General features: G+C 39.0%; 1 protein-coding gene across 2 annotated transcripts in view; it reads right to left on the reverse strand.

Moving 5' to 3' along the window:
- The window catches only part of cntfr (ciliary neurotrophic factor receptor), a 148865-nt gene that overhangs the window by 20358 nt on the left and 115509 nt on the right, over window positions 1–12998 (reverse strand). For both annotated transcript variants that reach the window (XM_041247423.1, XM_041247432.1), the window contains exon 6: window positions 11974–12137. In XM_041247423.1, coding sequence (XP_041103357.1) covers window positions 11974–12137 — 164 coding nt within the window. The remainder of the gene's footprint in view (window positions 1–11973; window positions 12138–12998) is intronic.

Raw genomic sequence — 12998 nt, forward strand, 5'->3', positions numbered from 1 at the left:
GGGAACGGGCATAGGGGTGGATAAAATATAAAGCTTACAGAAGACAAAGCCAGATGTGTCATTCAAATTATAAGGCAGCATGTTTGTTTTTTTTGTTTGTTTTTTTCTTGCTGCTGGGGTGCTGAAGGCATTAGGTACCTTGGCCTTTTTGTGCCAGTGGGATTTGGGGGTGATGTTTCAGGAGGCATCTGGACATTAGGGCAAGAGTGATTATCATCCAATTTATGAATAATGGCTACCTGCCAAAACATGTGTTATTATTGAGAGCCTGGGAAAAGAACATTAGCATGGCTTTCCCTCTTGAGTGTGCAATGTCCTGAAGGAGTTCAGCATGGGAGCGGAGGGGTTGGTTGGTGGTGTGTGTGTGTGGTGGGGTGATGGGGGGGTGGGGGGGTATAGGAGCTAGACTTTCATGAGCTAGCTGTCAGGGGAGACAGCAGAATAACCTTTTTTTTTTTCTTGCAATGCTAATGGCTTCACAATGCTTGGGCTATTGATTAATCTAAGTGCTAGTTCTAGGATGAGAGTGGCTTTTGGCAGACGCACAAAAGCCTATAAAAAAAGGCCCTTCAAAAAAAATAAAGAATTAAAAAAAAAAAAGAAAAACATCTGAGGCATCTGACTTTGTCTCTGTGTGACAGAGGGGGATGCAGATTAAAGAAATGAGCATTTCTTTGATATTGTCCTTCTCCCCCACTTCTGCTCCTTTATTAATAACCCTTTCAGGGACCGGGTAACTGAATGCCCATGCTACAGTTTAACCCCCTGCTGGAGCCTGTACTACATTACTTTCAGGGTTAATTTACTCTGTTTATCAGGGAGAAATTAAAGAACATGGCACTGTGGGACTCTAGTCTTTTAAATGTTATTGCATAGCATCTAAAATCAAACCGAATGGCATAATCTTAAATATGTTGTTTGACCAGTTGCCTTTTAGATCTAGCTTTCTGGGGAGGGACACACACACACACACACACGACACCACACCCCTCCAAAAGTGGTATTATGCTGCAGATGGAATGTCTGCTGCCAGCAAAGAAAGACCATAAAAATGTAGCTTGGAGACAGCACTGCTGAGGTTATGTATCACCAGAGATATATTGGCTCCAACACGTTTATGAATTAAAGTTCAATTAACAGCACTAAATTATGTTGTTCTTTTTTACTAGTTCTGAAATTGCATCTCTCAATTAATTTTGAGGGTAGCTAAAATGTGTTATTGATGGACTCCATAACCCCAGCATCAAGACAAGAACTACCGTCCATAGTGTCTGTAGACTTGCTTGACATTTGGCAAAATAGCCAAACCATGTTTTTTTCAATAACCATATAATTTTTTGTAACCCTCTAACGAGTCCGTACATCACAGCTAGTTACTGTTATATAATAAGTGTCCACGAGATAATTATAGTCAAGAAGGTTTTATTTTAATTTTAAAGATTAGCATAATGCTCTAAACTAAAAAAATAAAATATATATATATATATATATATATTCTGTAGTAATGTGAATGTTTATGTATATAATGCAGTTCATGTTATGCCACTAGAGGTCAGTAGCGCCCTACATACTTACCCTCTACCTAGGATACAGTGGGGTCGAGGAAGTCCTTAGAAAACACTAATGTGTAGGTTTCAACAGAGATGGTTCTAATAAAGACACTGTTATTTAAGTTATACTCTTGCATCTTGGATCTCGGGTTATTACATATGGTGACGAGGAAATTGGACAACTTGTCTTAGGTCATTGAAAACGGAGACAACGAAGGAGAAAAGACAAGTGTAGCTGCATAGCTTACGCCCAACCTGCTAACGTTAGCGGGAGCGCTCACAGACAACGGAACATGGCTGCCACGGTAGGAACAACCGCGCAGTTTGATAGTCAACTACAGACATGGGAGGAATATTGCGAAGTGCTGTCGCATTTTTTTGAAGCAAATGAGATTGACAACGGCAATAAAAAGAGAGCGATTCTCTTAAGTTCGGTAGGAAGCCAAACATATAGTCTGATGAGAAATTTGTTAAGCCCAGATAAGCCAGGGGACAAATCGATTGACGATTTAGTTGAACTGTTGAAAACGCACTACAACCCAAATCCCAGTGAAATAGTTCAACGCTTTAAATTTAACTCGAGAAACAAACAGGCAAATTAGAGTGTGACTGAATATGTGGCAACATTGCAACTATGGAGACAGGCTAAAGGAAATGTTGCGGGACAGGCTAGTCTGTGGTATAGACGATGATCGTATTCAGCTCAGGCTGTTAGCAGAAACCGAGTTAACATTTGAAAAAGCACTGAAAATTGCTCAGGCATTGGAGACAGCAAACAAAGACGTTCAGGATTTACAATGGCAAAGCAAAGGAAGTAATGGTGCTAACTGGGAACATGCTAGCCAGGCTACAGTGAAAAAGCTAAAAACGTGGAGGGAACCACGAACTGGCGGAACTATGTTATAGATGTGGTGGTGAGCACATGGCGAATGACTGTCGTTTTCTTAAGGAAATGTGTCACAGATGCGGGAAAAAAAACATGGGGCTCATCACATTAGCAAAAATCCTGAACCAGATGCAAGTGACGGTGAAGACGTGTTCATTATGAATAACGTAACAGAGACAAGCATTCCCAAGGTAGCGCCTATCACATTACAGTTAAAAGTTAACAAGTCGGATGTGCAATTTGAGGTTGACACGGGGTCCAGTGTTACAATTATGAATGAAACAGAGTACTCCAAACTAAGGAATGGGGCAAAAGTACCTGATCTAAGGACATGTTCCCTGCATCTCAGAACCTATACAGGCGAAAGAGTGTAAACATTGGGTATTGCAAACTTAACTGTACAGTACAGAAAGACTGTTAAACAGCTGCCAGTAGTAGTAGTGTCTGGCAAAGGACCAAACCTACTGGGCCGCGGTTGGATTAAGGAGTTGGAATTAAACTGGGGCACTGTAAACCAGATAGGTAGAGACAAAACAACACTCCAGGATGTGTTGAAGAAACATGAGAATGTATTCAAAGAGGAATTGGGGACATTGCGAGACCCACCGGCTAAAATATATGTTGACAAAGAGGCAACGCCAAGGTTCTTTAAGCCAAGACCTGTGCCTTATGCTATGAAACCGAAGGTAGAGGCTGAGCTGGACCGCCTCTTGAGAGACAAAATAATTGAACCAGTGAAATTCTCTGAGTGGGCAGCTCCCATAGTCCCAGTGCTAAAGCCTGATAACTCTGTGAGGATTTGCGGAGATTACAAACTTACTGTAAATCGGGTGTCCAAACTGGAACAGTATCCCATTCCCAGAATTGAAGATCTTTTTGCAAAGCTCTCAGGAGGGGCAAAATTCTACAAATTGGACATGAGTCATGCCTATCAACAGGTAATTTTGGATGAGGAATCAAAAAAGTACATAACTATAAACACACACAAAGGGTTATTTAATGTAAACCGTCTTCCATTCGAGGTTTCATCCAGTCCAGCTATCTTTCAGAGAATTATGGAGGGTTTGCTGCAGGGAATTCCCCATGTAGCCATTTACCTGGACGACATCATGGTGACGGGCAAGAATGATCAGGAGCACCTGCAGATGCTAAGCAAGGTACTTCAGAGAGTGGAGGAGGCAGGCCTACGGCTAAAGAGAAGTAAGTGTACCTTTCTGGGAAGTGAGGCTGAGTTTCTGGGTCACAAAGTGGATGCCACAGGACTACACCCACTTAAGAACAAGGTACAAGCTATCCAAAATGCACCTGCACCTACCAACATAACAGAGCTTAAGGCTTACTTAGGACTGTTGAACTATTATAACAGGTTTTTACCTAACCTGTCAACAGTGTTGGCTCCACTGCACAAATTGTTGAGAAAAGACACAAAATGGCAATGGAAAAAAGAGCAGGAGGCTGCTTTTGAGAAATCTAAAAAACTCATTCAATCCACAGATATACTTGTGCATTACGACAGTGGGAAAGAGCTGATTCTGTCCTGTGACGCCTCCCCCTACGGGATAGGCGCAGTACTTTCACACCTCATGCCAGATGGGTGGGAGAGACCCATAGGTTTTATGTCAAGAACACTCACATCAGCTGAACGAAACTACTCTCAGCTTGATAGAGAGGGACTGGCTGTGATTTTCGGGGTGCAACAGTTTCACAAGTATCTCTATGGTAGAAAGTTCAACATATGCACAGATCATAAACCCCTTCTTTCACTCTTCAACGAAATGAAGGCTGTTCCACAGATAGTGTCACCGAGGATCCAGAGGTGGGCTGTGACACTGCGGGTGTATGAGTACGTGATAGTCTACAAGGTGGGTAAGGACCACGGCAACTCAGATGCCTTGAGTCGTGTGCCACTGCTGGACACTTCCCAATCCACAGGTCTGGAAGACAGGGTGCTGATGGTGGAAAACATAGCGATCGTGACCGCAGAGGAGGTGAGAGTGTGGACAGGGAAAGATTCCATACTGTCTAGAGTGAGAGAGTATGTTTTAAGGGGGTGGCCACAGCGTAAGGAAAGGAACAGATTTTACACCTTATTCTGCTAGGAAGACAGAATTGAGCGTGCAAGATGGTTGTGTCTTGTGGGGGCCACGTGTCATCATCCCACAGCGAGGACGACAGGCTGTGTTGGAACAGCTGCATCAGTGCCATCCAGGGGTTTCGCGCATGAAGGCTCTGGCCAGAAGTTATTTCTGGTGGCCCAAACTAGATGAGGAGATAGAGACACGGGTAAAGGAACGTAGCAAGTGTCAGGAACACCGGAAAGCACCAGCCACAGCCCCGCTACATCCCTGGGAGTGGCCAGACAGACCCTGGAAGTGATTACACCTAGATTATGCAGGACCATTTATGGGGCAGATGTTTTTGATACTCATAGATGCTCATTCCAAATGGATGGATGTTTACCCGATAACTTCAGCAACATCAGCTGTTACAATTGACTGTTTGCAAAAAAGTTTTAGCAATCAGGGATTAGCAGAAATGGTAGTTTCTGATAATGGCACCTGTTTTGTCAGCTCAGAGTTCAAGGAATTCATGAACAAAAACGGCATTGTCCATGTTACATCAGCCCCGTTTCATGCGTCTTCCAACGGTCTCGCAGAACGAGCCGTTCAAATATTCAAGACGATGATGAAGAAAGCGGGAGAAGGAAATATGTCAACTAAATTGTCAAGGGTACTATTCAGCTATAGGTTAACACCTCAAACTACCACAGGACTCTCCCCAGCAGAGATGTTACTAGGGAGGAAACTTCGGTCTACGCTTGATCTAGTGCATCCCGATTTAAAGAGAAAAGTGGAACTTAAGCAGAATAAACAAAAGGAACACCATGACAAGCACACAAAGGGGAGGAGTTTTGGAGACAGAGACTCTGTGATGACAAGAAACTTCAGTTACGGTCCAAAGTGGATACCAGGAGTCATTGCAACAGTGACTGGTCCTGTATCTTTCAAGGTAATGCTGGGAAATGGCAGGATAGTACGCAGACACATAGATCAGATCCTGTCTAGACAACAGGACAACACCATTGGGTCAGAGGATATTGTGCAGGACACACCTGCAGAGGTTCTACAACCACCAGCTAGAGTAACCATGCCAGATGAACTTGTTCCAAACAATGCGGACACTGTCTCAGAGCAGCTTGCTTTGAAACCAGAGGAACAAACTGGGAGTTCCCCAAAGGTGGGCAGGGATAATCAAAGCATGGCACAAGCTGTGCGTCGTTCCCAAAGAACTGTCAAAAATCTAGTTACCTGAAAGACTTTGACTTGCAAAAAATGTTTAAAAAAAGTTTGAAATTATATGTTTATGTACAGTTAAGGATGGACTATTTTGTGTAGTTGTTGTTACAGCAATAGTTCAGAGACATCTAGTGTATTAGCGTTACATTTTGTTTATAACTGTGTTTAAACTGTTTCCAAATTTTACAGTAGCTGAAATCTTAAGGGGGGGAGATGGTAGTAATGTGAATGTATATGTATATAATGCAGTTCAAGTTATGCCACTAGAGGTCAGTAGCGCCCTACATACTTACCCTCTACCTAGGATACCGTGGGGTCGAGGAAGTCCTTAGAAAACACTAATGTGTAGGTTTCAACAGAGATGGTTCTAATAAAGACACTGATTTTTAAGTTATACTCTTGCATCTTGGATCTCGGGTTATTACATATTCATTAGTAGGTGGGTTCAGCACCCACAGCTGCTTGAAGTACCAAAAAAAAAAAAAAGGTTTAAACCATGAATACCCAAATGGAATTACAATATGTGTATTGATTGGAATTCTAAATTACCCAGTAAATCCCAGCAATGGCTAGCATTGGTTGGGTTATGTTGATTCCAGAGTTTAATACAAGTATTAAAAATAGTTCACAGTCAACTGGCTTTTGTCTAAGGTGACATTTTCAGTTCAATACATCTATAATTAAAAATAAAGGCTGCATGTCTTCCCAATCACATTTTTAACAAGGCAAAAGATTTTTACTTTTAACCCAAGAAAAGATCAGGAATAGAAGGGTACCAAGCTTATGTCCCTCAGGCATTATTATTTATTATTATTGGCCAAGGGGAAACTTGCTTCACCTATTAGGTATTTTTCTTCATTTATGGGTCTGCAGAAATTCAATTCTAATCCCAGTCCTGATCCAATTGAGCTGCAGCGCTGGCTTTTCAGCACATAGTCCCTCGCAATCATATTAAAAGTGAACACTAACCAACACAGGAGGGCAAAGTAACTGTCAAAGTTAAATGACTCCCACAAATCTGCCAAAGTTTCTTACAAAGTACTGTGTTAAACCACTGTAAGCAATTACACACCTGACAATTTGCAGATACAGTGGTGTATGTCTTAGAAATTACAATTTAGTCAAGGTAGGAATTCTGCCAAGTTTAATGAAAAACAATAAACCTAATGACAGTTTTCAGATGATCTCCTTGTTTCACAATTGACGTACTGGATATCTGAGGCGTAACATTCTAATATTTATCGTGTTTATATTCTGATTCTATGCAAACTTGGAGAAGGTCAAGTCTGATTTTCAGGAAATTCTGGGTTCAGGTTGATGGGGATGTGCTATTAATGAACAAGACTGTTGTCCAAAAACGAATTTCTCTACATTCTTATTTGTGTATTTTGCAACCATGAGCCAAAGCTTCCATCCTTATCAGTTGTGTTGCCAAACAATATCCCTTCCTAACGATGAACCGTTATGCCATTTGCTTTTTGTTCCAGGAAAATCCCTGTTGGTGTTGGAACCCATTGACTAAAAGCTTGACTCTGGCCTGGAAGCCCCAACTTTAGGTAATATTAAATCTTCTATAAGATCACTTTCAAAGAAGCTTGAGTTATTCTTAGCTTGAGGATATGTCATTCTTTATGATGCCTAACCAGGGAAAATTGAGCTGGCTTTCTTGACCTATACTGATGTATTTTTCATACAGTTATGTACTGACTGCAAAGATTGATATGGTACAGTATGTGAAAAGCTCCACAGCAAGGAACACCACATCCACCATCCATTCTCAATCTGACTAAAAAGCCTTGTTTGGGTTTATTGCTTCAAGTATGTAGATTTAGAGCCTCCACTGCTGTGATCAACTGTATAGAACCCTTAGTTCATGTACCCCCTTGATTTAGATTTTATGGTTAGGATATCTCAAATAATAAAGTACATTTTTGCAGACAGTTTTTTTTTTTATTGCTGTTTTGTTTACTGTGTAAGCCCAACTGAGCCATTTGCCTGCTGCCTAAACTCTAAATACCAGCCATTACTGACACATGCAGCTTTCAGCTAGGCTACAGATTTTATTTTATTTTCTGCTGCTCTTGAATACCACTGGGCCTGTTTCCATGAACCGAAGAAAAAGGGGAAGAAAATCTTATAAAAATTCATATTTCAGCAGAAAGTCTTCATGAGGAGAATCACAATTTAAGCAATTGTTGCTGTCTAGTGCAATGCTAAGTATTGAAGGAATACTTGTTAATACCCTGTTCATTTACATAATGTTAATTTTAAACATTTACATTTGGAAATCTATAACAAGTTCACTTCAGGGGGGAATAAATTACCAGTGCACAAAGGTTACGGTAAGTTTTTATGCTTTGAATTAAACAAATTCCACATTGCCCCATAAGTAAAATATGCGACTAAATTTCATATAGATTCCAAAAATATTTTAATATAAGTACACATATAATGGGATATTAAAAAATAATACAAATGTAAATATTATGCAGATTGGTCTCAAGTATTTGTTAACTTTCAGGGAAGGGTAGGGAAAGTAGATATTTAGGTAACATACTGTATATTTTACAATGGATTTGAGCTTTGTGCAATATCACTCACAGTGTTTTTGTTCCTGTACAATATTCCATTCGACCATGGTGTACCAAACTATGTTATCCTTTGTACTGGGACTATATTAAGAAAATTCTCCAATAGATTACCCAAAACACTGCATTGTTATTCTCCTACTGTAAGCTGTATGATAATTAAAGTGATGAACAGAAGTGTTTGTATAAAATTCTGTAAAATATACACCTGGGAATAACAAAATGAACTTCTTGCACTTCTCAGGTTTTAATATGCATGATACAATGCTTGTTGCACAGTTCATTTTACAGCATTGCTTTTGTTTTCAGACAATAATTATTTAAAAACTTGTACAAAGGTGTTTGAGCAATGCTGTGGAGTGAGCAACAGTACTGAAAACATCATCCAAAAAGCTGCAGCTTTGTTGAATCATTTGTTATTTCTGTGTATCCACATCAGAAGTGGAGGGGACAGCTCATTTTTCATATGGAAGTAGTACATTAGGCTTAATGGAAAGAATGGTGTATAAATCCACTGAAGTTTCCCAATACAGGATGTTCTTGTCTGACAAATGAACTGATGTATGAACCCTGAAAACTAAAGCAGCTTGGGGAAAAAAAGAAAAAAAAGGGAATATGAAGCGTTTGCATATTTTCTTTCTCTTGCCTCCTTTACTAAATTCTTAGCTAAATCATTTAGTGAGACAGATCAAAGTAACAGTAGGACTCTTGGCAAATTAGAACTCAAAACCATGAATAAAGAGCAACTCTACATTTTTCAAAACTGATATGATTTATGGATTATGGATTACATTTGTAGTGTGTTTTGTCATATTTGCTCTTTTTACAAGGGACCCTTGTTAACTTGGCCTAACACTTAATTGGGTTGAAGTTCTTTATACTAAATGGAACAGTGATATCAAAAGAAACTGCTCCCACAGCACTGCTAGAAAATTATCTGGCAAATGATAAGAACAGAGGAATGTTATCACACTATGTGTTGAAATAAAAAAATAAAGAAAAAACTTTAGGTTTCTCAATTTTTTAATTAAGTTTAGTGGATGTGACAGAGATCAAATGATTCTTTGTATTAGTTCTCCCTCCTGACCTGTGAGGCAGCTGCATAAAGGGAACAGAATACCCTGGACTAAATGGCATGACAGTTTATTCCCAGGATTAGGTGGAAGTTGGCCATCTAGAAAGGGGGCAAAGCTACTGTATACAAACCCAATGACCCAGATGGGAAACACGTGGCATCTGCGAACTGGAGGAGTGGATGCGCTCGTTGACCAAGGGTTCATGGGTGAAGTTATATAAAGGGAACATAGTGATGTGAATTGTTCCTTTGTGAAGGATAATGTTAAATTACCAGAAGGAGAATCTGTTCTGTGAAATGTGAGCATTTTGTTTGTTTTTGTTTGTCATTAATAATACTGTTTGTAATTATTTGGATGGTTAACATGATCCAGAGCTGTCGCCAAAGGCCAACACTAAAGCTGGATCAACAACATTGCACTTTTGTTGTCACTAAAGAACTGTATTCAACACGAGCACTAGAGCACACACTACGGACTGGTGTTTGTGTATGTGTTACGTACACTATAAATAAGCAATACTATAAATAAGCAATACGCACCACTGTATTACTTCATTAACATTGTTATTATTTATTTCTGTTAGCCATCAGGCATTGGATTATGCAATTAAACCTTCATTGCACCTGGATTGTCATTGTTGGTCTGATTATTGATCAGTTGCACCTGCACACTGTTAGCCACTTTGCCACATGGGTCAATAGGTTTTGTCATCCCAAAGTGCTATTCCTGTTATAAGGAATATGCGTGTTTTAAAATAAAAATACAAAATACAAAATTTAAATGATTTTAATTACCATTTCATGGTAGACAGGAAAAGTTGTTGCAACGTATAATAAATTATTAAGAATAGATCATTTGGTTACCGTGCAAATTAAAAGTATGAAACTTAAATGACCAAATTAATCATGATATATTACTGAGTCTAAATTATTTTTAAATTTACTCTCACGTCTCTATTTATCAATGTTCCAAAAGTTCACTCTTGTCACATTTTACTAAACATGTTTAAACTAATAAATAAACAATTACCATAACGAACATTATCGTATTCATCATCATAAAGTGGCGTTCTTAAACTTTAAGGAACACACCTAAAGTTTGAGACTCATTGTCTGGAGCTTGGTGTTGTTTACATTATTGTTGATACACTGTGGTTTGAGGTTAAACCTTCATCTGCATATTTTAAGTGGATGGAAGCTGAAAATACTTCAACCAAAACTTCAAATACTTAAAAACACCCTTTTCTTATACCAATACAGTGCTAGAATGAATTTAATAGCAAAACTGTGTTTATCTTAAGTAATGCAATTGTGTGGAAACCTCAACATTTCTAGAAATATATTTCAAGGGCTATTCTCATACCTCTCATTAAATCTGCATTATGCCACACTCGCTCAAGCGCTCAACACTGCCTCAGGGGCTGGTTGTACTAAAAGGGATCCAGCCTCTGATCTGAGTGGCACTTCAGTGCTCTTCGAAAACTGAAGTCATGGCTTCTTAATTGCATGACTCAGAAGCAACTGAATAATATAGCTGTTTGCTCATCACTCATGACAACATTGTACCAACAATGAATTGTTTTGAATGATTGCTGCAGGAATGTCTTTGGATCGTTTCAAGACATACAAGGGAAGCAATGTTTTGTTATACTTGTTTGTAACATATTTTATTATTTCAGATGAAACAATCTTCATGCATGGCCCAGCTACAGAAGTTGTCACACACCCACAAATGTTTGAAACCAAAGTTATGCCACTGCTGCATAGGAAACATTCCCAGAAGATTTTGCAAGTTGTGAATTACAATTTGACAACAAAATTCGTTTTGGAGGTAATTGAGGCAATTACATTGTAACATTTTCATTTTGTTTACAAATTACAATTACAAAGTACAAATTAGAACTCCATGATAGATTTTTATGATGCTGGAAGGGCTTAAAATACACAATGGAAGGCTGCTACTGCACAATTGTGACCTGTTTATAAATGCTGTATTTAACTATTCAGTTTTATTGATTGACACACAACACACTACAGGCTGAGCACAAAACAACTCTATACAAGCAGGACAGACCACCTTCTTCCAACCTTTACACAACTCAGCCACAATTGTCATCACAGTCGTCGGCATAGACTGCTTTGTTTCACTATTGTGCGATGGACCTTTAATTTGTTTTATAATCAGCCTCCAAAAAATCCAACGTTCTAGAAATGTTTTTGAATTGACTGTTTGGTTTAGATTTACTTGGTTAACCAATTGTTCTAAGTTGTATCAAAGTTAAAAACTCTTAGAAAGACATTGCCATATTTACAGAGCTGTCCTTTAAAATAAACTTCTAATATCCATCATTAGACTAGTAGTGATACTGTATAATTATCATTACTCTCACATAGGTCTGGAACACCTCACTCATCATTCTGAGGCATAGTTGAGGTTATGGTTTCATCTGTATTCATTTTACATTTGTATTGTCTCAGAGCCTGATTAATGGCTAATGAAACTTTCCCATGACTTTAAATTATACCCCACACCCCACACATGCATTAGACCACAAGTCATTGACAAATATGTACTTACATGCTGCCACTGGTCGAGAATTAGAGGCCTGTACCTCAGGAAGTACTTGAGGGGGAAATTTTCAACGTCCGGCCATGTTGAGGGATTGTTCCATGTAACTTCCAGTCTTCGAACATTATTAGGAACTGGGTTGGCTACAAGCTTTTCTGGAGGGTCTGGTTTCACTGATAAATAAGATAAAATGAGTTTAGACCATTTATGTACTTGTCAGGAAGACTGAAGATCAACAGGCAGTATCTAGTCCCTCTTTTCATCCGCCAAACCTGGGTGCTACCAAGCTACTGAACCCTAGTTGTAGCACACATTGTACTGAATGTCCCAGAGTTTCATTTAGTGTATATCATACAATTCAAATGCTACATACATCATAAACAGACTGGGCTTATTCTAACTTATTTTAGTTGAAAACAGCCACATTTTAAAAGTGGTAGCCAAGTTATCATTTCAAGTGCCACATTCTTACAATTCACAATGCATTCTCCCCCATCAGATATACTCTTTATACGGGCAAGAATCCCACTGCAAATATTGTATTGCAGCACGTGTAAAGTTGTGTTTTAATGATATACGGAGCATACTATATTCATAGCAAATAGTTGGCAGGCCACCACCTTATATGTATATTTCCTAGATGAAATAAACAAAAGCTACCCAAGAGTGCTGGAACTTGGGATGCGACAGCACCCCTTGGCTTTGCATGGCTTCCATCATATACAGGGGTTACAGTTTTGTTCAATGGCTTTCAGCACCCCCACTTTAAAAATTATTCTAGTGCCACTGAAGCTATCTGCTTGCATGACTGTTGGACATTCTTATATGTGGTGTCCTGAATCCTTTCCCCACCCACCCTTATGTTTCTTTTAAGCTTTTTTTCTTCCTATTAACTCCTGACTGCTACATTTTCTTTGGCCTGATTGCATGTTTTGGAAGAAATTAATTTATTGTCAACTATTTTTGTGTCATTTTTGTTCATAATTGAACACATAATTCACCAATGCCACTGAATGTATTTTAGTTATGACTAC

This window comes from Polyodon spathula, chromosome 1, assembly GCF_017654505.1.
Source record: "Polyodon spathula isolate WHYD16114869_AA chromosome 1, ASM1765450v1, whole genome shotgun sequence".
NCBI lineage: Eukaryota > Metazoa > Chordata > Actinopteri > Acipenseriformes > Polyodontidae > Polyodon > Polyodon spathula.